Source organism: Theropithecus gelada, chromosome 5 (assembly GCF_003255815.1).
Source record: "Theropithecus gelada isolate Dixy chromosome 5, Tgel_1.0, whole genome shotgun sequence".
NCBI classification, from domain to species: Eukaryota; Metazoa; Chordata; class Mammalia; order Primates; family Cercopithecidae; genus Theropithecus; species Theropithecus gelada.
In genome coordinates, this window is record NC_037672.1 from 73,585,584 (window position 1) to 73,600,808 (window position 15,225).

The 15,225-nt window shown below is 36.9% G+C and overlaps 1 protein-coding gene and 1 pseudogene across 3 annotated transcripts in view; both read left to right on the forward strand.

The window, feature by feature from the left end:
* YTHDC1 (YTH domain containing 1) overlaps nt 1-7,587 on the forward strand; it is a 40,130-nt gene extending 32,543 nt beyond the window's left edge. For 2 of the 3 annotated variants that reach the window (XM_025385477.1, XM_025385478.1), the window contains exons 16-17: nt 1,544-1,678; nt 3,675-7,587. In XM_025385477.1, coding sequence (XP_025241262.1) covers nt 1,544-1,678; nt 3,675-3,899 — 360 coding nt within the window. In that variant the 3' untranslated portion in view covers nt 3,900-7,587. The remainder of the gene's footprint in view (nt 1-1,543; nt 1,679-3,674) is intronic. The other variant, XM_025385479.1, reaches the window with a different exon arrangement.
* Nucleotides 7,588-14,206: 6,619 nt separating this feature from the next.
* Nucleotides 14,207-14,803, forward strand: LOC112625434 (annotated as a pseudogene).
* Nucleotides 14,804-15,225: the final 422 nt, after the last annotated feature.

The window sequence follows — 15,225 nt, forward strand, 5'->3', positions numbered from 1 at the left end:
CCTGATCTAATATTCACTAAATTTTTGTGTAAAATAAGATTAATTAAACTCTGATTATTCCTGCTTTTTAACTATTTCCTTTAAGAAAACTTGTCTTCTTTGAGTATATTTTAAGATATTGAAGATAGCTGAAGCATTAATTTTCAAGAAATAAAAACCTGGAAGTTTAGCTTCTACTGTTTTCTTACATTTTAATTTATCTCTTTATTTTAAATGCTATATGTTACATGGCCTCTTTTTTTTTTTTTTTTTTTTGAGACGGAGTCTCGCTCTGTCACCCAGGCTGGAGTGCAGTGGCCAGATCTCAGCTCACTGCAAGCTCCGCCTCCCGGGTTCCCGCCATTCTCCTGCCTCAGCCTCCCAAGTAGCTGGGACCACAGGCGCCGCCACCTCGCCCGGCTAATTTTTTGTGTTTTTAGTAGAGACGGGGTTTCGCCGTGTTAGCCAGGATGGTCTTGATCTCCTGACCTTGTGATCCACCCGTCTCGGCCTCCCAAAGTGCTGGGATTACAGGCTTGAGCCACCGCGCCCGGCCACATGGCCTCTTCATCTGACTTTTGTGTCTCTTTAAGGTATACAGTTTTATACTATTGTATGCAGATGATTATGAGACTTTTTCCCTTTATATTCTGGGAAATTTAAAAAATTTAATATGTGATCTTGATAGTAACTGTGAAAGTAATCTTTAATTTACCCTCTATTCATTTTTTAATGGCATTTAAAAGTTAATTTGCTCCTGGATTTTTTTTTTTTTTTTTTTTTTTTTTTAAGAGACAGGGTATCATGTGGTCTCCCAGGCTGGAATGCAGTGGTGTGATCATAGCTCTGTGCAGTCTTGAACTCATGGGCACAAGTGGTCCTGCTGCCTCAGTTTCCTGAGTAGGTGGGACTACAGCACATGCCACTGTGCCTGGCTAATTTTTTATAGAGACAGGATCTCACTCTGTTTCCCAAGTTAGTCTCCAACTCCTGGCTTAAGGGATTCTTTTCCCTCAGCCTCCCAAAGCATTGGGATGTGGGCATGAGCCACCACACCGGGCCTGTTGAAGTTTTTAAGAGTAGATACATACAAAGTGGTTAACCAGTTTACCAGTTGTAGAACTTAGGATGCCTGATGCCATATGTCTGCTTCACCACTTAACAGTAGTGTGACTATAAGCAGGTTGCTTAACTCCTTGTTGCCTCAGTTTTCCCTTTTGTAAACTGGGAAAATAGTATTTATCTCATAAGGTTGTGAGAATTAAATGAGACTAGTAAAGTGCTTAGAACAATGCCTGGCTCACAGTAAACACCATGTGAGGGTTTGCTATTTCCCTTAGTATTTATATGATAGGAGTAGAAAAGTAGAAACATGTTGTATCTTAGAAGATGTGTAATTTTCAACAAACAAAAAGGATATTTTGAAACACCTTAATGCCATAAAATAAATGTCTAGTACAGATTCACTTTTTTGGGATTGGCATTTTGGATGAAGGTTTCTAAGAATGGCTTGTTTACAAGGGTATTTGGTAGATTCTTAATGGGAATGGTTTTCCTTTTTTAGCCCCCTTACCCGGGAATGGAACAACCTCCACACCATCCTTACTATCAGCACCATGCTCCACCTCCTCAAGCTCATCCCCCTTACTCAGGACATCATCCAGTACCACATGAAGCAAGATACAGAGATAAACGAGTAGTAAGTGCACAAGGAGGCAAAGGTGTGAGGGAACTACTTAGAATTCTGTAGGTAATTTAAATATGGGGAGACCACAGTGTGGTGAATGACAGACCATTGCATATTCTTAAACTGCAGACTATTTTGGAGTAATTCCTAGTTTGTTTTTATTAAAAATGCCTGATTATGCCCCTTTGGATTATATAGGTAGAATATATTTATTTTACTGATCAGATCACAAACTGCTTAAGGCAAACACCTACAAATAGAACCCCTTTTAGGCAGTACCTAGGCTGTGTTCTTTCCATATTGAGACCTTAATTATGCTGTGTAATTAATATTGTTAATAGGTATTTCTGAACTTTTTGTGTATTCTGATTCAATTTTTGTAGGATAGATAGTGTATATTAAGTTAGCTGTAATCTCATTTAGTCATTTGTTTTTATTTTTACCAAGTGTTAAAGCTAGTAACTAATGAATTGTTTTACCTCTGGTTATTGTGATGTTAACAAAGAATAACCGGATGTTACGATATGTAGCAGGTATGTCCTTTATTCATTGATTCTGTTAATTATTTGATAAGATTGATGTGAAAGCTTTTTTTGATGGCTTCAAAACAGGACCAATGAAAAAAAGACTCTAGTTTGAGTTGTCTGGGTTTTTAACTAGTGGGGCTGAGTTTATTAAATGCTTTTTTTTTTTCCCCCTAATAGTACTTTTATTTTAAAAAGTGGAATTGTCTTCTGGCAGGTGTTGGAAGCATAATTCATATGCATATAAGATTGATAGCCTTAGAGAGGTAGTTTTGTTGTTAAACTAAGTAAGATATGCAAGTTAGAATTTTTTTTCCACTCTCTACTTATGGTGATGAGTGTGTATGGGGCCAAATAAAGATATTTTTATTTTCCAGCTTAAGATGACGAGTGGGCCTATTTGTGAGAATCAGAGTAGCTTTCTGGCCTTTGAGACATTTTTATGTGTTGTCAGTAATTTCCTTATCCTCATAAAGATAGTAATTTTCTCTAAATCAAGTCATGTCATGACCTTTAACATTGTGTAAAATAATTTGAGGGTACTAGTTAACTGATTCACAAACTTTAGTAGTTTATTTTCAGTTAGGCATACAAGAAAGAAATACACAGTCTATCTATAATGAAATCTTAGTTAACTAGATGGGTTGTGGTGTCTTAAAAATTCCCATAACTGATCACATGACTTTTAAAATAGGAAGTCTAAGATTTTTTTTAATTTGTTTTTCTGAACTGTATTTATCCTTTTTAACAAGTTCTATTTTATGGATCTTTATGTAGTGATTTTTTGGTTAGTATACATATTCTCTGCTTATATAATCACATATATAAAAGGTAATGTGGGATTGTGTTTTCGAATCCTATTTCAGCTAAATTTTGAGAAAAGACCAAAATCAGTAAGACGAGCTGAGAACTAAGAGCAGAAAGTTTAAAGTAGAGCAGAGGCCAAGTTTAGGAGCAGCCACAACTTTTCTTGCACATCACTTAGTTGTAACAATTTAGTTTGAAAGAAAATCTGGAACATAATACTCTCAGTTTGTAAAATTGAAGTTGGTAGAATTGGAGGAAAAAATGTCGAGCTAGCCTGTGCCAGAAAAACATTGATGACATTTAGCATAATTGGCAGTATATATAGATAATAGTTGAAAGTCATCACTAATTTCTTTGGCCTAAATCTTACTGTGAAAGGATCAGATGGAAAAGTCATTAAAGTTAAGTAGAAAACTGCATAAAGAGATTTGAGTAATCTGTTGTAGATGTCTAATGAGACATCATCCTTTTTCTAAACCATGTCAGCATATTAACCTTCTGTGAATTAATTTATTATTGCATTTCCTTAGATTGTTCTCTCCGCCAATTATAATATAGAGACTTTTTTCTTTTTTTGTATTTTAAAATTGTTTATATAAATTTTTTTTTCCAAATCAGGGATCCACCTATACTATTTGCATTTTTGACGTACCTAACACATTTCTTCCCTTTTCTAGCATGATTATGATATGAGGGTGGATGATTTCCTTCGTCGCACACAAGCTGTTGTCAGTGGCCGGAGAAGTAGACCCCGTGAAAGAGATCGGGAACGAGAGCGAGACCGCCCTAGAGATAACAGACGAGACAGAGAGCGAGATAGAGGACGTGATAGAGAAAGAGAAAGAGAGCGATTATGTGATCGAGACAGAGACCGAGGGGAGAGAGGTCGATATAGAAGATAATGGGCTTTTGGAAGCACTGATTGTTTAAAGATACAAAAAATCTTGTATTTTTTTTTGTGTGTGTTTACAAGTAGTAAATTTATTTTCAGCTGTCTACCTATAAAGTTCATTGTGTAGAAGGATTTATTATGACCCCCTTTGTTCCAAGCATGCAGTATCATAAGAACTGGAAAAACTCAAATCCGCCAAAAATCCACAGTTGACAGTTGAATTGACACTTTTATTGGGGCAGAATGGAACAGTCCAAGAATGTAGATATTGATTCTTTCTTCATAAATGTTCTTATAGTGTGTTCATCCTAGAGTTATTTTTTTGTTTGTTTTTTTCTTTTTGGATCTTGATTGATAACTGCCATGATATTTTGCTTTGATGTGTTTCTACATGTAGTTGCACACGGTTCAGTAAAAATAATGCTGCTATCAAGTATGCAAATGTTGAAGTATGATGGTTTGACTGTATGGCAGTGTTGTAGCAGCCTCTTGTTTTTTTCCCCATTGCCTCTTTTTTAAAAAACTTATAAAGTCACTTTTTATTTTTCCTCAGTCTTCAATGATGAGAGCAATATTAAGAAGACATTGCTATCTAATTTTTAATCTTTTTAAATGAAAAATTCCTATGTTCAGTAGCGTGGTTGATGCTATTGTTTAGCCTTCCCCTCCAAATTGTATACATTGGCTTGGAATGTTCACAACTTGCGTGCGTGGCAGCGGAAGACGATTCCCATATTCTACATTGCTACTGTTTTGTATAAAATAAATTGGTAAAGATTGACAGTTATCTTTTGTATTTTTTTCTTATCCAGTTACTGGTTTGTTTTATTATGCAATAATGGACATAAAAATATTTTTTGTTGAGGAATTTTAGGAACCCCATTTGCCTTTTTTGAGGCACATTTTAGCAGAAATGATTGACCTAGGCCTATTGTATTAAAAACTTCCTTCTATTTCTAACATACACAGAGTTATGTTAGTAGTTTGGTTAAGTATTTATACACCTGATAACATTTTTGAGTCTACTTAGATCACAGAATCGTTTATTTAGGTTTTGTATTTGTTGTTTTAGTCTTCTGTAAGTGAACTACTTTGTACGTGCTTTCTACTTTACTTCATAAATAGACTTTTAACCCTCTTATATTAGTTCTGTATTTTAAGTTAACTGTCCAGCTCTTCCAGTGGTAACCAGCTATAACATAGAAATAGAGCCGCTCAAGAAAACAGTCTATGAAATAATTTTTTGAATCTTAATTTGAGTTATACCTGGAGTTTTGGCCTTTGGAATTTGGCCTTTATAAACATTAGGAATATTTGAATGTTTGACTAATTTTTTTATAGTATCAAATTTGCACTGTTTTATATTTATATTGACCTGAAAAGAAGAACACAGGCACTTTACTCTTAAAGGATATTTAAAACTATAGTTTTACTGCATTCATATTCATACCAGCATGTAGTATCTTCCCTGCATTCACACTAGTTTTATTTACAGTGACAAAACTAAAGCCTAAGGATTTGTTTTAAATCTGCATTGTGGTAGAGAGGAAAAAATACTTTTAAGGAAACCTGTGTTCTAGTTTTGTCATTGTCTTTAATTAAACCTGTTGATGATATACGGTAAGTCACTTCATTGGCATTTTGTATTCATCAGTAAGCTAGTGAAGATGATATCTACAGTTTTTTAAGAATTTCTGTAACCAGTTACCCAAAACTGGTAGGTAATATTAAAGGTATTTTCCTGAAATAATAATAAATACTGAGCACTTTGTATGCAATAGACACTTTGTGCTTTTATATACAGACTCATTTAAATGGGCTCAGAGAGGCTAGTAAACTTGCCAAAGATCAGAAAGGTAATAATTGATGGGCCAAGATTTTATCTATGTTTTTATTTGGTGTTTCTAAAGCCACCTCATCACTTTTGAAAAAATAGCATATAAATATGCATCATTGAGATGGAGTCTCTGTCGCCCAGGCTAGAGGGCAGTGGCACGATCTCGGCTCACTACAACCTCCGCCTCCCAGGTTCAAGCAGTTCTCCTGTCTCAGACTCCCAAATGGCTAAGACTACAGGTGATCACCACCACACCCGGCTATTTTTGTAATTTTAGTAGAGACAGGGTTCCACCATGTTGGCCAGGCTCGACTCGAACTCTACCTCAAGTGACCCACCCACCACAACCTCCCAAAGTGTTGAGATTACAGGCGTGAGCCACTGCACCTGGCCTGAGATTTTTAAACATTAATATTTCCTTCAGGCTTAATTTGCAGCAGAGGGTTTTTCTAAAGTGCCATCCAATTAGATGTTAAGTTATGCTTTGTGTGTTGAGTGTTAAAGAGCTTAGTATTGAGTCAATCTATTTTAAAAAGCCATCAAGTTTTTACCAGGTGTCTGGCGTTACTCTTAACAGTTGTGTTGGCTCATGTAATCATCACTGTTTTATCCTTTCCTGACTTTTTTTTTTAAATAAAGTTACAGGAACATTGTATAAAAAATGCAAGATACAGGAGAGTATATAAAAATCAGAATTTTTTATTTAATCGTACACATTTATGACAGCTTTTTGTCACCATGGGAGACATGGTTTCTTTCATGTACTGTACAATGCTGTGATTCTAAAAATCTACATTAGTATGATGTGTTCAGGTGAAAAACAGAAAATTCAGTCATTCAGAGTTTAGAAATCCAGTCAAGGATTTTATTGGCTGGAGTAATAGTTCAAAGGAGTAACAATTCAAGCATGTAATTTTTGGATTTGATTTCCCCCATAATGGCTTTTTATCAAGCATGGTCTAATTTTTTAGAAAATGGCCATTATCTCCAAGCTTCCATTATCCATGTAGTTTCAGTGGCAGGAGAGAGACCATTTTCCTCCCAGTGTCCATGACAATTCCCCCGAAGGACTGAACAGCCATGTTGGTCCTGGAGCAAGCCCTAAACCAATCTGTATTTCCAGGGAAATGGGGTCCTTTGACTCCCAGCATGGGAAGCAAGAGAGGCAGATGATATGGTCACCTCTGTGAGGATTACATCAGGAAGGACAGTTTCCAAAACACATGGACAGAGAAAATCTAGCAGATGTCCATTAAATCAGGATCTCATACAAGTTATAACACTTGAATGTCTGACTTTTCAGAGTATTGGCCTCTTGCCCGTGGAGATACCTACAGTATTCTGCTGTAGAATGCCGTGGTGTTTCTGAGGGTCACGTACATCCTGTCTTGTTATAATGTTAAACATTGAGTCCTCAGGCATGTCGGGGTATGGAATTGAAAGGAAGAAGGAACTGTTGCCAGCACTTAACTGACCAAGCTAGTTCCCTGACCCAATGTAAAGGTGACTGTGACACACATGGATAATTTTATCCTGATGTTTTAAGATTTTGTTACTTGGATAGGAAACATTCCAAATGCAGTTTGAAACATACTAACATTGAAGCACATAGAAAAGAACTGGCTCAAGTTTAGTCCGCAAGTTCCTTATAGTAGGAATAGGAATCCTTAGAGTATAAGCAATCCATGCATAGTATTCTGTTATCTATCATATGGATCATTTAATCTCTAATTTTTTGGGGTGGGGATTCTCTTGTTTCTAAATCTTACACTTTTTCTTTCCCTTTCAGTTTCTTCCATGTCTTAAATATAGATTATTGACTAGAGATTTGAAAGATAGTAAAAAAATAATAGCTCTGAAAAGCTAAGGAATATACAACATAAAAAAATGTCAGGCTGGGTGCAGTGGCTCACGCCTGTAATCCCAACACTTTGGGAGGCTGAGGTGAGTGGATCACCTGAGGTCAGGCATTCAAGACCAGCCTGGCCAACATGGTGACACCACTCCTGTACTAAAAATACAAAAATTAGTGAGTCATGGTGGTGCATGCCTGTAATCCCACCTACTCGCGAGGCTGAGGCAGGAAAATCGCTTGAACCCAGGAGGCAGATGTTGCAGTGAGCCAAAATTGTGCCACTGCCCTCCAGCCTGGGCGACAAAGTCGTCCTTAAAAAAAAAAGAAAAAAAAAAAGTTATGGCAACAAAAATATACATTGGGAAGAGGGTAAAAATCTGGAATAATTCTATATGATCTGTGTTGTTGCTAGCTTAAAATAGTGTATTAGAACTATAACATGTTTTATGTAAGCCCATGGTAACCACAAAGCAAAAAATTACAGCAGATACACAAACAACGATAAAGGACAAAGCTTATTAGCACTACAGAAAATTACCATATCACAAAGGTAAACAGAGGAAGAAATGAACAAAGAATCTACAAAACAAAACTTTTAAAATGGCAAAATAAGTCTTTACCTGTCAGTAATAACCTTGATTGTAAATGAATTAAATTATCCAATAAACAGTGATTGAATGGATTAAAAAACAATATAACTACGGGCTGCCTAAAAGAGACGCACTTCAGCTTCCAGAACACACAAAAGTTGAAAGTATAAGAATGGAAAAATATATTCCATACAAATAGTAACCAAAAGAGAGCAGGTGTGGCATAATGTACAATAGATAAAAGAAACTTCAAGGTAAAAACTTACAAAAACAAAGATGGTCATTAATGATAAAGTGGCCAATTCATCAAGATGACATAAGAATTATATATGCACCCAACAACAGAGCACCTAAATAGATATAGAAAGTATTGGCCAGGCGCAAAGGCTCATTCCTGTAATCTCAACACTTTGGGAGGCCGAGGCAGACAGATCACCTGAGGTGAGGAGTTCGAGACCAGCCTGACCAACATGGCAAAACCCCATCTCTACTAAAAACAAAAATTAGCTGGGCTTGGTGGTGGGCACCTGTAACTACTCAGGAGGCTAAGACAGGAGAATCTCTTAAACCCGGGATGCGGAGGTTGCAGTGAGCTGAGATCACACCATTGCACTCCAGCCTGGGCAGCAGTGAGACTCCATCTCAAAATAATAATTTAATGTACATGAAGAAAAAAAATAGATAGCAATACTATAATATTCAGTGATCTTAATACCCCGCATTAAACACTGAATAGCTCAACTAAACGGAAAATTAAGCAAATACTGGATTTGAACTGCATTCTACACCAAATGAACCTAACAGACATATAGAACTTACAATCCAAGAGCAGCAGAGTATACATTTCTTTTCTAGTGCACATACCACATTATGCCTCAAAAAGCTAGAAAAAGAACTAAAGCCAAAGTTAGCAAAAGGGGGAAAATAATACAAATCAGTAAAATAGAGAACAGAAACACTGAAAAAATAAAAGCCAAAAAGTAATCTTTGAAAAAATAAGATCAGCAAAACACTAGCTAGACTATGACAAAAAGAGGGAAGACTCAAATAAATAAAACAAGAAAATGGAGACATTACACCAGATGCCTCAGAAGTAAAGTATTATGAAGGCCTATTATAAATATATGCAACAGGCCGGGCGTGGTGGCTCACGCCTGTAATCCCAGCACTGGGAGGCCCAGGCGGGTGGATCACGAGGTCAGGAGATCGAGACTGTCCTGGCTAACACGGTGAAACCCCGTCTCTACTAAAAGATACGAAAGATTAGCCGGACGTGGTGGCGGGCGCCTATAGTCCCAGCTCCTTGGGAGGCTGAGGCGGGAGAATGGTGTGAACCCGGGAGGTGGAGCTTGCAGTGAGCCGAGATCATGCCACTCCAGCCTGGGGACAGAGCGAGACTCTGTCTCAAAATAAATAAAATAAATAAATAAATAAATGCAACAAATTGGATAATCTAGAAAAAAAATGATAAATTCCTAGAAAAATATAACCTACAAAGATTGAGTTAGGAAGTAGTAGAAAACTTGAACCAATCCTTGACAAATCAGTTGAAGAAGTCATTAAAACCCTTCCAACCAAGAATAGCCCAGGACCAGGTTTCATGGCCAAATTATACCAAATGTTCAAAAAAGAATTTTTATCAATACTTCTTAAACTCTGTCAAAAAATAGAAATAGAGAAGATACTTCCAAACATTTTATGGCATCAGAATCCCCTTCATGTCCAAGGCAGACAAAGACACTGTAAGAAAAGATAGCTATAGGACAATATTTCTAATGAATATTTATACAAAATTCTTTAATAAAATATTAACAAACAACTAAACCACACATCAAAAAGAACGTACATCATGAGCAAGTGAGGTTTAACCCTGGCATGCAAGACTGGTTTATCATATACAAACCAATGTGACACATGAATTATCAGAATGAAAGATTAAAAACCACATGTTCCTTTCAAATGATGCAGGAAAAGAAGTTAATAAAGTTCTGCATTTTTCCCAATAAAGACTTTCAGGTATAGAAGTAAAGTTTCTCAAAATAATAAAAGTCGGCCGGGCGCGGTGGCTCAAGCCTGTAATCCCAGCACTTTGGGAGGCCGAGATGGGCGGATCACGAGGTCAGGAGATCGAGACCATCCTGGCTAACACGGTGAAACCCCGTCTCTACTAAGAAATACAAAAACTAGCCGGGCGAGGTGGCGGGCGCCTGTAGTCCCAGCTACTCGGGAGGCTGAGGCAGGAGAATGGGGTGAACCCGGGAGGCGGAGCTTGCAGTGAGCTGAGATCCGGCCACTGTACTCCAGCCTGGGCTACAGAGCGAGACTCCGTCACAAAAAAAAATAATAATAATAAAAGTCATTTATAAAAAACACACACAGGTAATATATCAGTGGAGAATGACTGAAAGTTTTTCCAGTAAGATCTGGTATAAGGTGAGGATTCTCACGCTAATCACTTCTATTAAACATTGTACTTCAAATATTAGCAAGAGCAATTAAATAAGTGAAACAAATAAAGGACATCTAAATCAGAGGTAAAACTATCCCTATTTGCAGATGATATGATCCTATATATTGAAAATGCTTAAAGATGCTTAAAAAACACTGTTGGAGTAAATCAGAAAACTTGCAGGATACCAAATCAACAGAGAAACAAAAGTAACATTTCTATAGACAAATAATCACCTAGCTAAAAAAGGAATCAAGAAAACAACCCCATTTATAACAGCACACACAAAAACAAAAGAATACATTTAACCAAGAAGGTAAAAGATTTGTACAAGGAAAACTACAAAATACAGATGAAAGAAATTGAAGACACAAATAAATGGAATGATATATCTTATTTATTGATGGGATTAATATTTTTTAAATGTCCATACTACACAGGGCAACACATGGATTCAACACTATCTGTACCAAAAGTTTAATGGCGTTTTTTACAGAAATAGGAACAAAAATCCTAAAATTTTTATGGAACCTCACATATACATATAGACAAACGCACACACACAAACTGAACAGCTAAAGAAATACTGAGAAAGATAAAGTTGGGGACATCATACTTCCTGATTTAAACTTATGTTACAAAGGTGTAATAAACAGAATTATACTGGTAACAAACAGAAACATGGACTAATGGAAGACAATAGAAAGCACAGAAATAAATGCAACATATATGGTCAACTAAATTTTGAGCAGGGCACCAAGTGGACACGAAGGGGAAAATATAGTCTCCAATAAACAGTGCTAGGAAAACTGTATTTCTACCTGCAAAAGAATGAAAATGAACTCTTATCTCACACTATACATGTGAGATACGCAACAAAAATCAACTCAAAATGAATAAAACACCTAAATGTAAGACCTGAAGCCATAAAACTCCTAGAGGAAAACATAAGGGAAAATCTCTTCAACATTGGCCTTGGCAGTGATTTTTTGGATATCATACTAATAGTTCAGATTACAAAAGCAAAATATATAAATGGGATTACATCAAATTAAAATGTTTCTTCACAGCAAAGGAAACAGTCAACAAAATAAAAACGCAGCCTCCAGACTGGGAAAAATATTTGCAAATTACATATCTGATAAGGGATTAATACTCCAAATTTGTAAAGAACTCTTATAACTCAATACCAAAAAAAAAATGAATAACCCTATTAAAAAATGGGGAAAGAACCCGACCAGAAATTTCTCTAAAGGAAACAAAAGTAGCCAATAGGCATATTAAAAATTGCTCAACATCACTAATCATCAGGGAAATACAAATGAAACCACTATGAGATATCATCTCATATCCATAAGAATAGCTGTTATCAAAAAGACAAGAAACAAAAAATGCTGGTGAGAGTGTGGAGAAAATAGTGAACCCTAGTTCGCTATTTGTAAGAGTGCAGAATGGTGCAATCATTATGAAAAACAGTACGGAGGTTCCTAAAGAAATTAAAAATAGAACTACCATGTGACTCAGCAATCTCTCTTATGGGTATAAAACAAAAAATGAAAATCACCACTTTGTAAAGACAGCTGCACTCCCATGTTCATTGCAACAGTATTCACAATAGCCAAGATAGGGAAACAACTTGTGTCCTTTGACTGATGAGTGGATTTTAAAATGTGTGTGTGTATATATATATTTATATATATATGTATGTATTTGTGTGTGTGTGTGTGTGTGTGTGTAATATTATTCAGCCTTAAAAAGATGGAGATGTTAACATTTGCCACCACACAGATGGACAGAGAGGACTTCATGCTAAGATAAATAAGCCGGAGATAGAAACAAAAATACTGCATGATTTCCCTTACATGTGGAACATATATTTTTAAAAAGATCTCAGATACACAGAGAACAAAACAGTGGTCGCCACCAACAGGGGTGGTGGGCGGTGAGAGGAAATGGGAAGATGTAGGTCAAAGTATACAAATTAGCAAACATGTAGAATGAACAAGTTTAGAGATCTAATGTATAAGATGAGGACTATAGTTAATAAAATTGTATTACGGACTTTTATAAAGTAGATTTGGCCGGGCGCGGTGGCTCAAGCCTGTAATCCCGGCACTTTGGGAGGCCGAGACGGGCGGATCTCGAGGTCAGGAGATCGAGACCATCCTGGCTAACACGGTGAAACCCCGTCTCTACTAAAAAATACAAAAAACTAGCCGGGCGAGGTGGCGGGCGCCTGTAGTCCCAGCTACTCGGGAGGCTGAGGCAGGAGAATGGCGGGAACCCGGGAGGCGGAGCTTGCAGTGAGCTGAGATCCGGCCACTGCACTCCAGCCTGGGCTACAGAGTGAGAATCCGTCTCAAAAAAAAAAAAAATATATATATATATATATAAAGTAGATTTTAGCAGCTCTTGTCACACCAATAATCAACAATATGAGATACTGTATAACAATCTATAACATCAAAAACAAAGAATAAAAGGACAAGCTTTCTGACATCGCTTCAAATCTTGCTTTCTCCAACTTGGTAACAACAGCTAATATTGCTAATGATTGCCATTATACTGCTATTACCGTTCTCTGTGCCTTCCTTCTCCTCCTCCTCTTTTTCCCTCCTTGCCAACATAATCACTTTCCCGTTATGCGCATGAAGAAATCTTTCAAGAATAGTAGTTAATTGGTTAGAAATTCTACCAATCCTACCTCAACCTTTTTACCTTGTGAAAGTTACCATATACAGCCTAAATAACTTGCAGTCAAAATGAACATTGAGTCTTAACACTTGAATAAGATCTCACTTTTATATTGCTGCCAATAAGAACATAGACAAAAATAATATCTTAGATCATATAGTACATAAAGAATGCTGCCTTTCTGCTTATATCTTTTTTTTTTTTTTTTGAGACGGAGTCTGGCTCTGTCATCCAGGCTGGAGTGCAGTGGCCGGATCTCAGCTCACTGCAAGCTCCGCCTCCCGGGTTCACATCATTCTCCTGCCTCAGCCTCCCGAGTAGCTGGGACTACAGGCGCCCACCACCTCGCCTGGCTAGTTTTTTTTGTATTTTTTTTTTAGTAGAGACGGGGTTTCAACGTGTTAGCCAGGATGGTCTCGATCTCCTGACCTCGTGATCCACCCATCTTGGCCTCCCAAAGTGCTGGGATTACAGGCTTTCTGCTTATATCTTAAAAGTATGATATTAAGTTAGAATATGTTGACTCATGTGTTTCTTCATAAGGAATATCATCCTATATGCTGACAAAACTGATACAAGTGGTAGAAATTATTTGATCTTTATTTTACATGCACTGTACATTTTTCTATGCTTCTCTATCAAGCAGTTATGATATAGCAAGACCCATGTTCCCTAAGCGAGCTTTACTGAGGTGTAATATAGTCTGGGCATAAGGCAGAAAACTCTTTGATAGGGTAAACCACCATTGTATTCTCTAAGATGTGAAACTTTGAGATCTTAAGTAAGAATAGGTTTAAAAAAGAAATACTAGAATAAAAGAAAGTTTTTAAAAAGTGGAATAAAACTGGAATAAAAGAAAGTAAATCCTGCCAGAGCCACCGCGGCCAACGACATGTTCAAAGTAATTCAGAGGTCCATGAGGCCAACCAGCCTACACGTGTTCACCTTCAAAGTCTATGCAGCACCAAAAAAGGACTCATCTCCCCAAAACCCCGTGAAGGTTGATGAGCTTTCACTGTACTCAGTTCCTGAGGGTCAATCGAAATGTGTAGAAGAGTCAAGGAGCCAGCTTGAAGAAGGCATCTTACAGTTCTGACGCTATTGTGAGACATATACAAATTTGTGTCAGGAAACATACTCCCAAACTAAGCCTAAGATGCAAAGTTTGGTTCAGTGGGGGTTAGACAGCTATGAATATCTCCAAAATGCACCTCCTGGATTTTTTCCAAGATTTGGTGTTATTGGTTTTGCTGGCCTTAATGGACTCTTTTTGGCTAGAGGTTCAAAAATAAAGACGCTAGTGTGTCCACCTGGTTTCACGGGATGAGCTGCCTTCATCTGTTATCCACAAGAAGCCATCGTGTTTGCCAAGGTCAGTGGGGAGAGATTATATGACTGGGGTTTATGTGGATATATAGTAACAGAAGATTTGTGGAGGGAGAACTTTTAAAAGCCAGGAAATGTGAAGAATTCACCTGGAACTAAGTAGAAAACTCCATGCTCTACCCATTTTAATCAGTTAAAGGTAAACACTGGAAACTCCATACAATAAATCACTATTTCTACAGAAAAATGGAGGATAAGTCAGTATTGAATGTATTAAAATGGCTTTCTTCTTCAGGAAAAAATATGTATATAATTAAAACCCAAGTGAAACAAAGAAAGAAAGTAAATGCTAGTTTTGTCTGCAAATATAGTTGAAGTCATATACTTATATTGTTGAGGAATGGTGTTTCTTTTAAGCTAAAATACAAGTGAAAAGCCTCAACCTTTCCAATAAAATTTTAGCATTTCCACTTGTTAATCTGATCCATACATTGACTTTATACCAATCCACAGGATATCTGTTCTGTAGGATTTTGGTTGAGAATACAATGTTAATCTATTAGAAGACCAGTTTCTATAAAATGA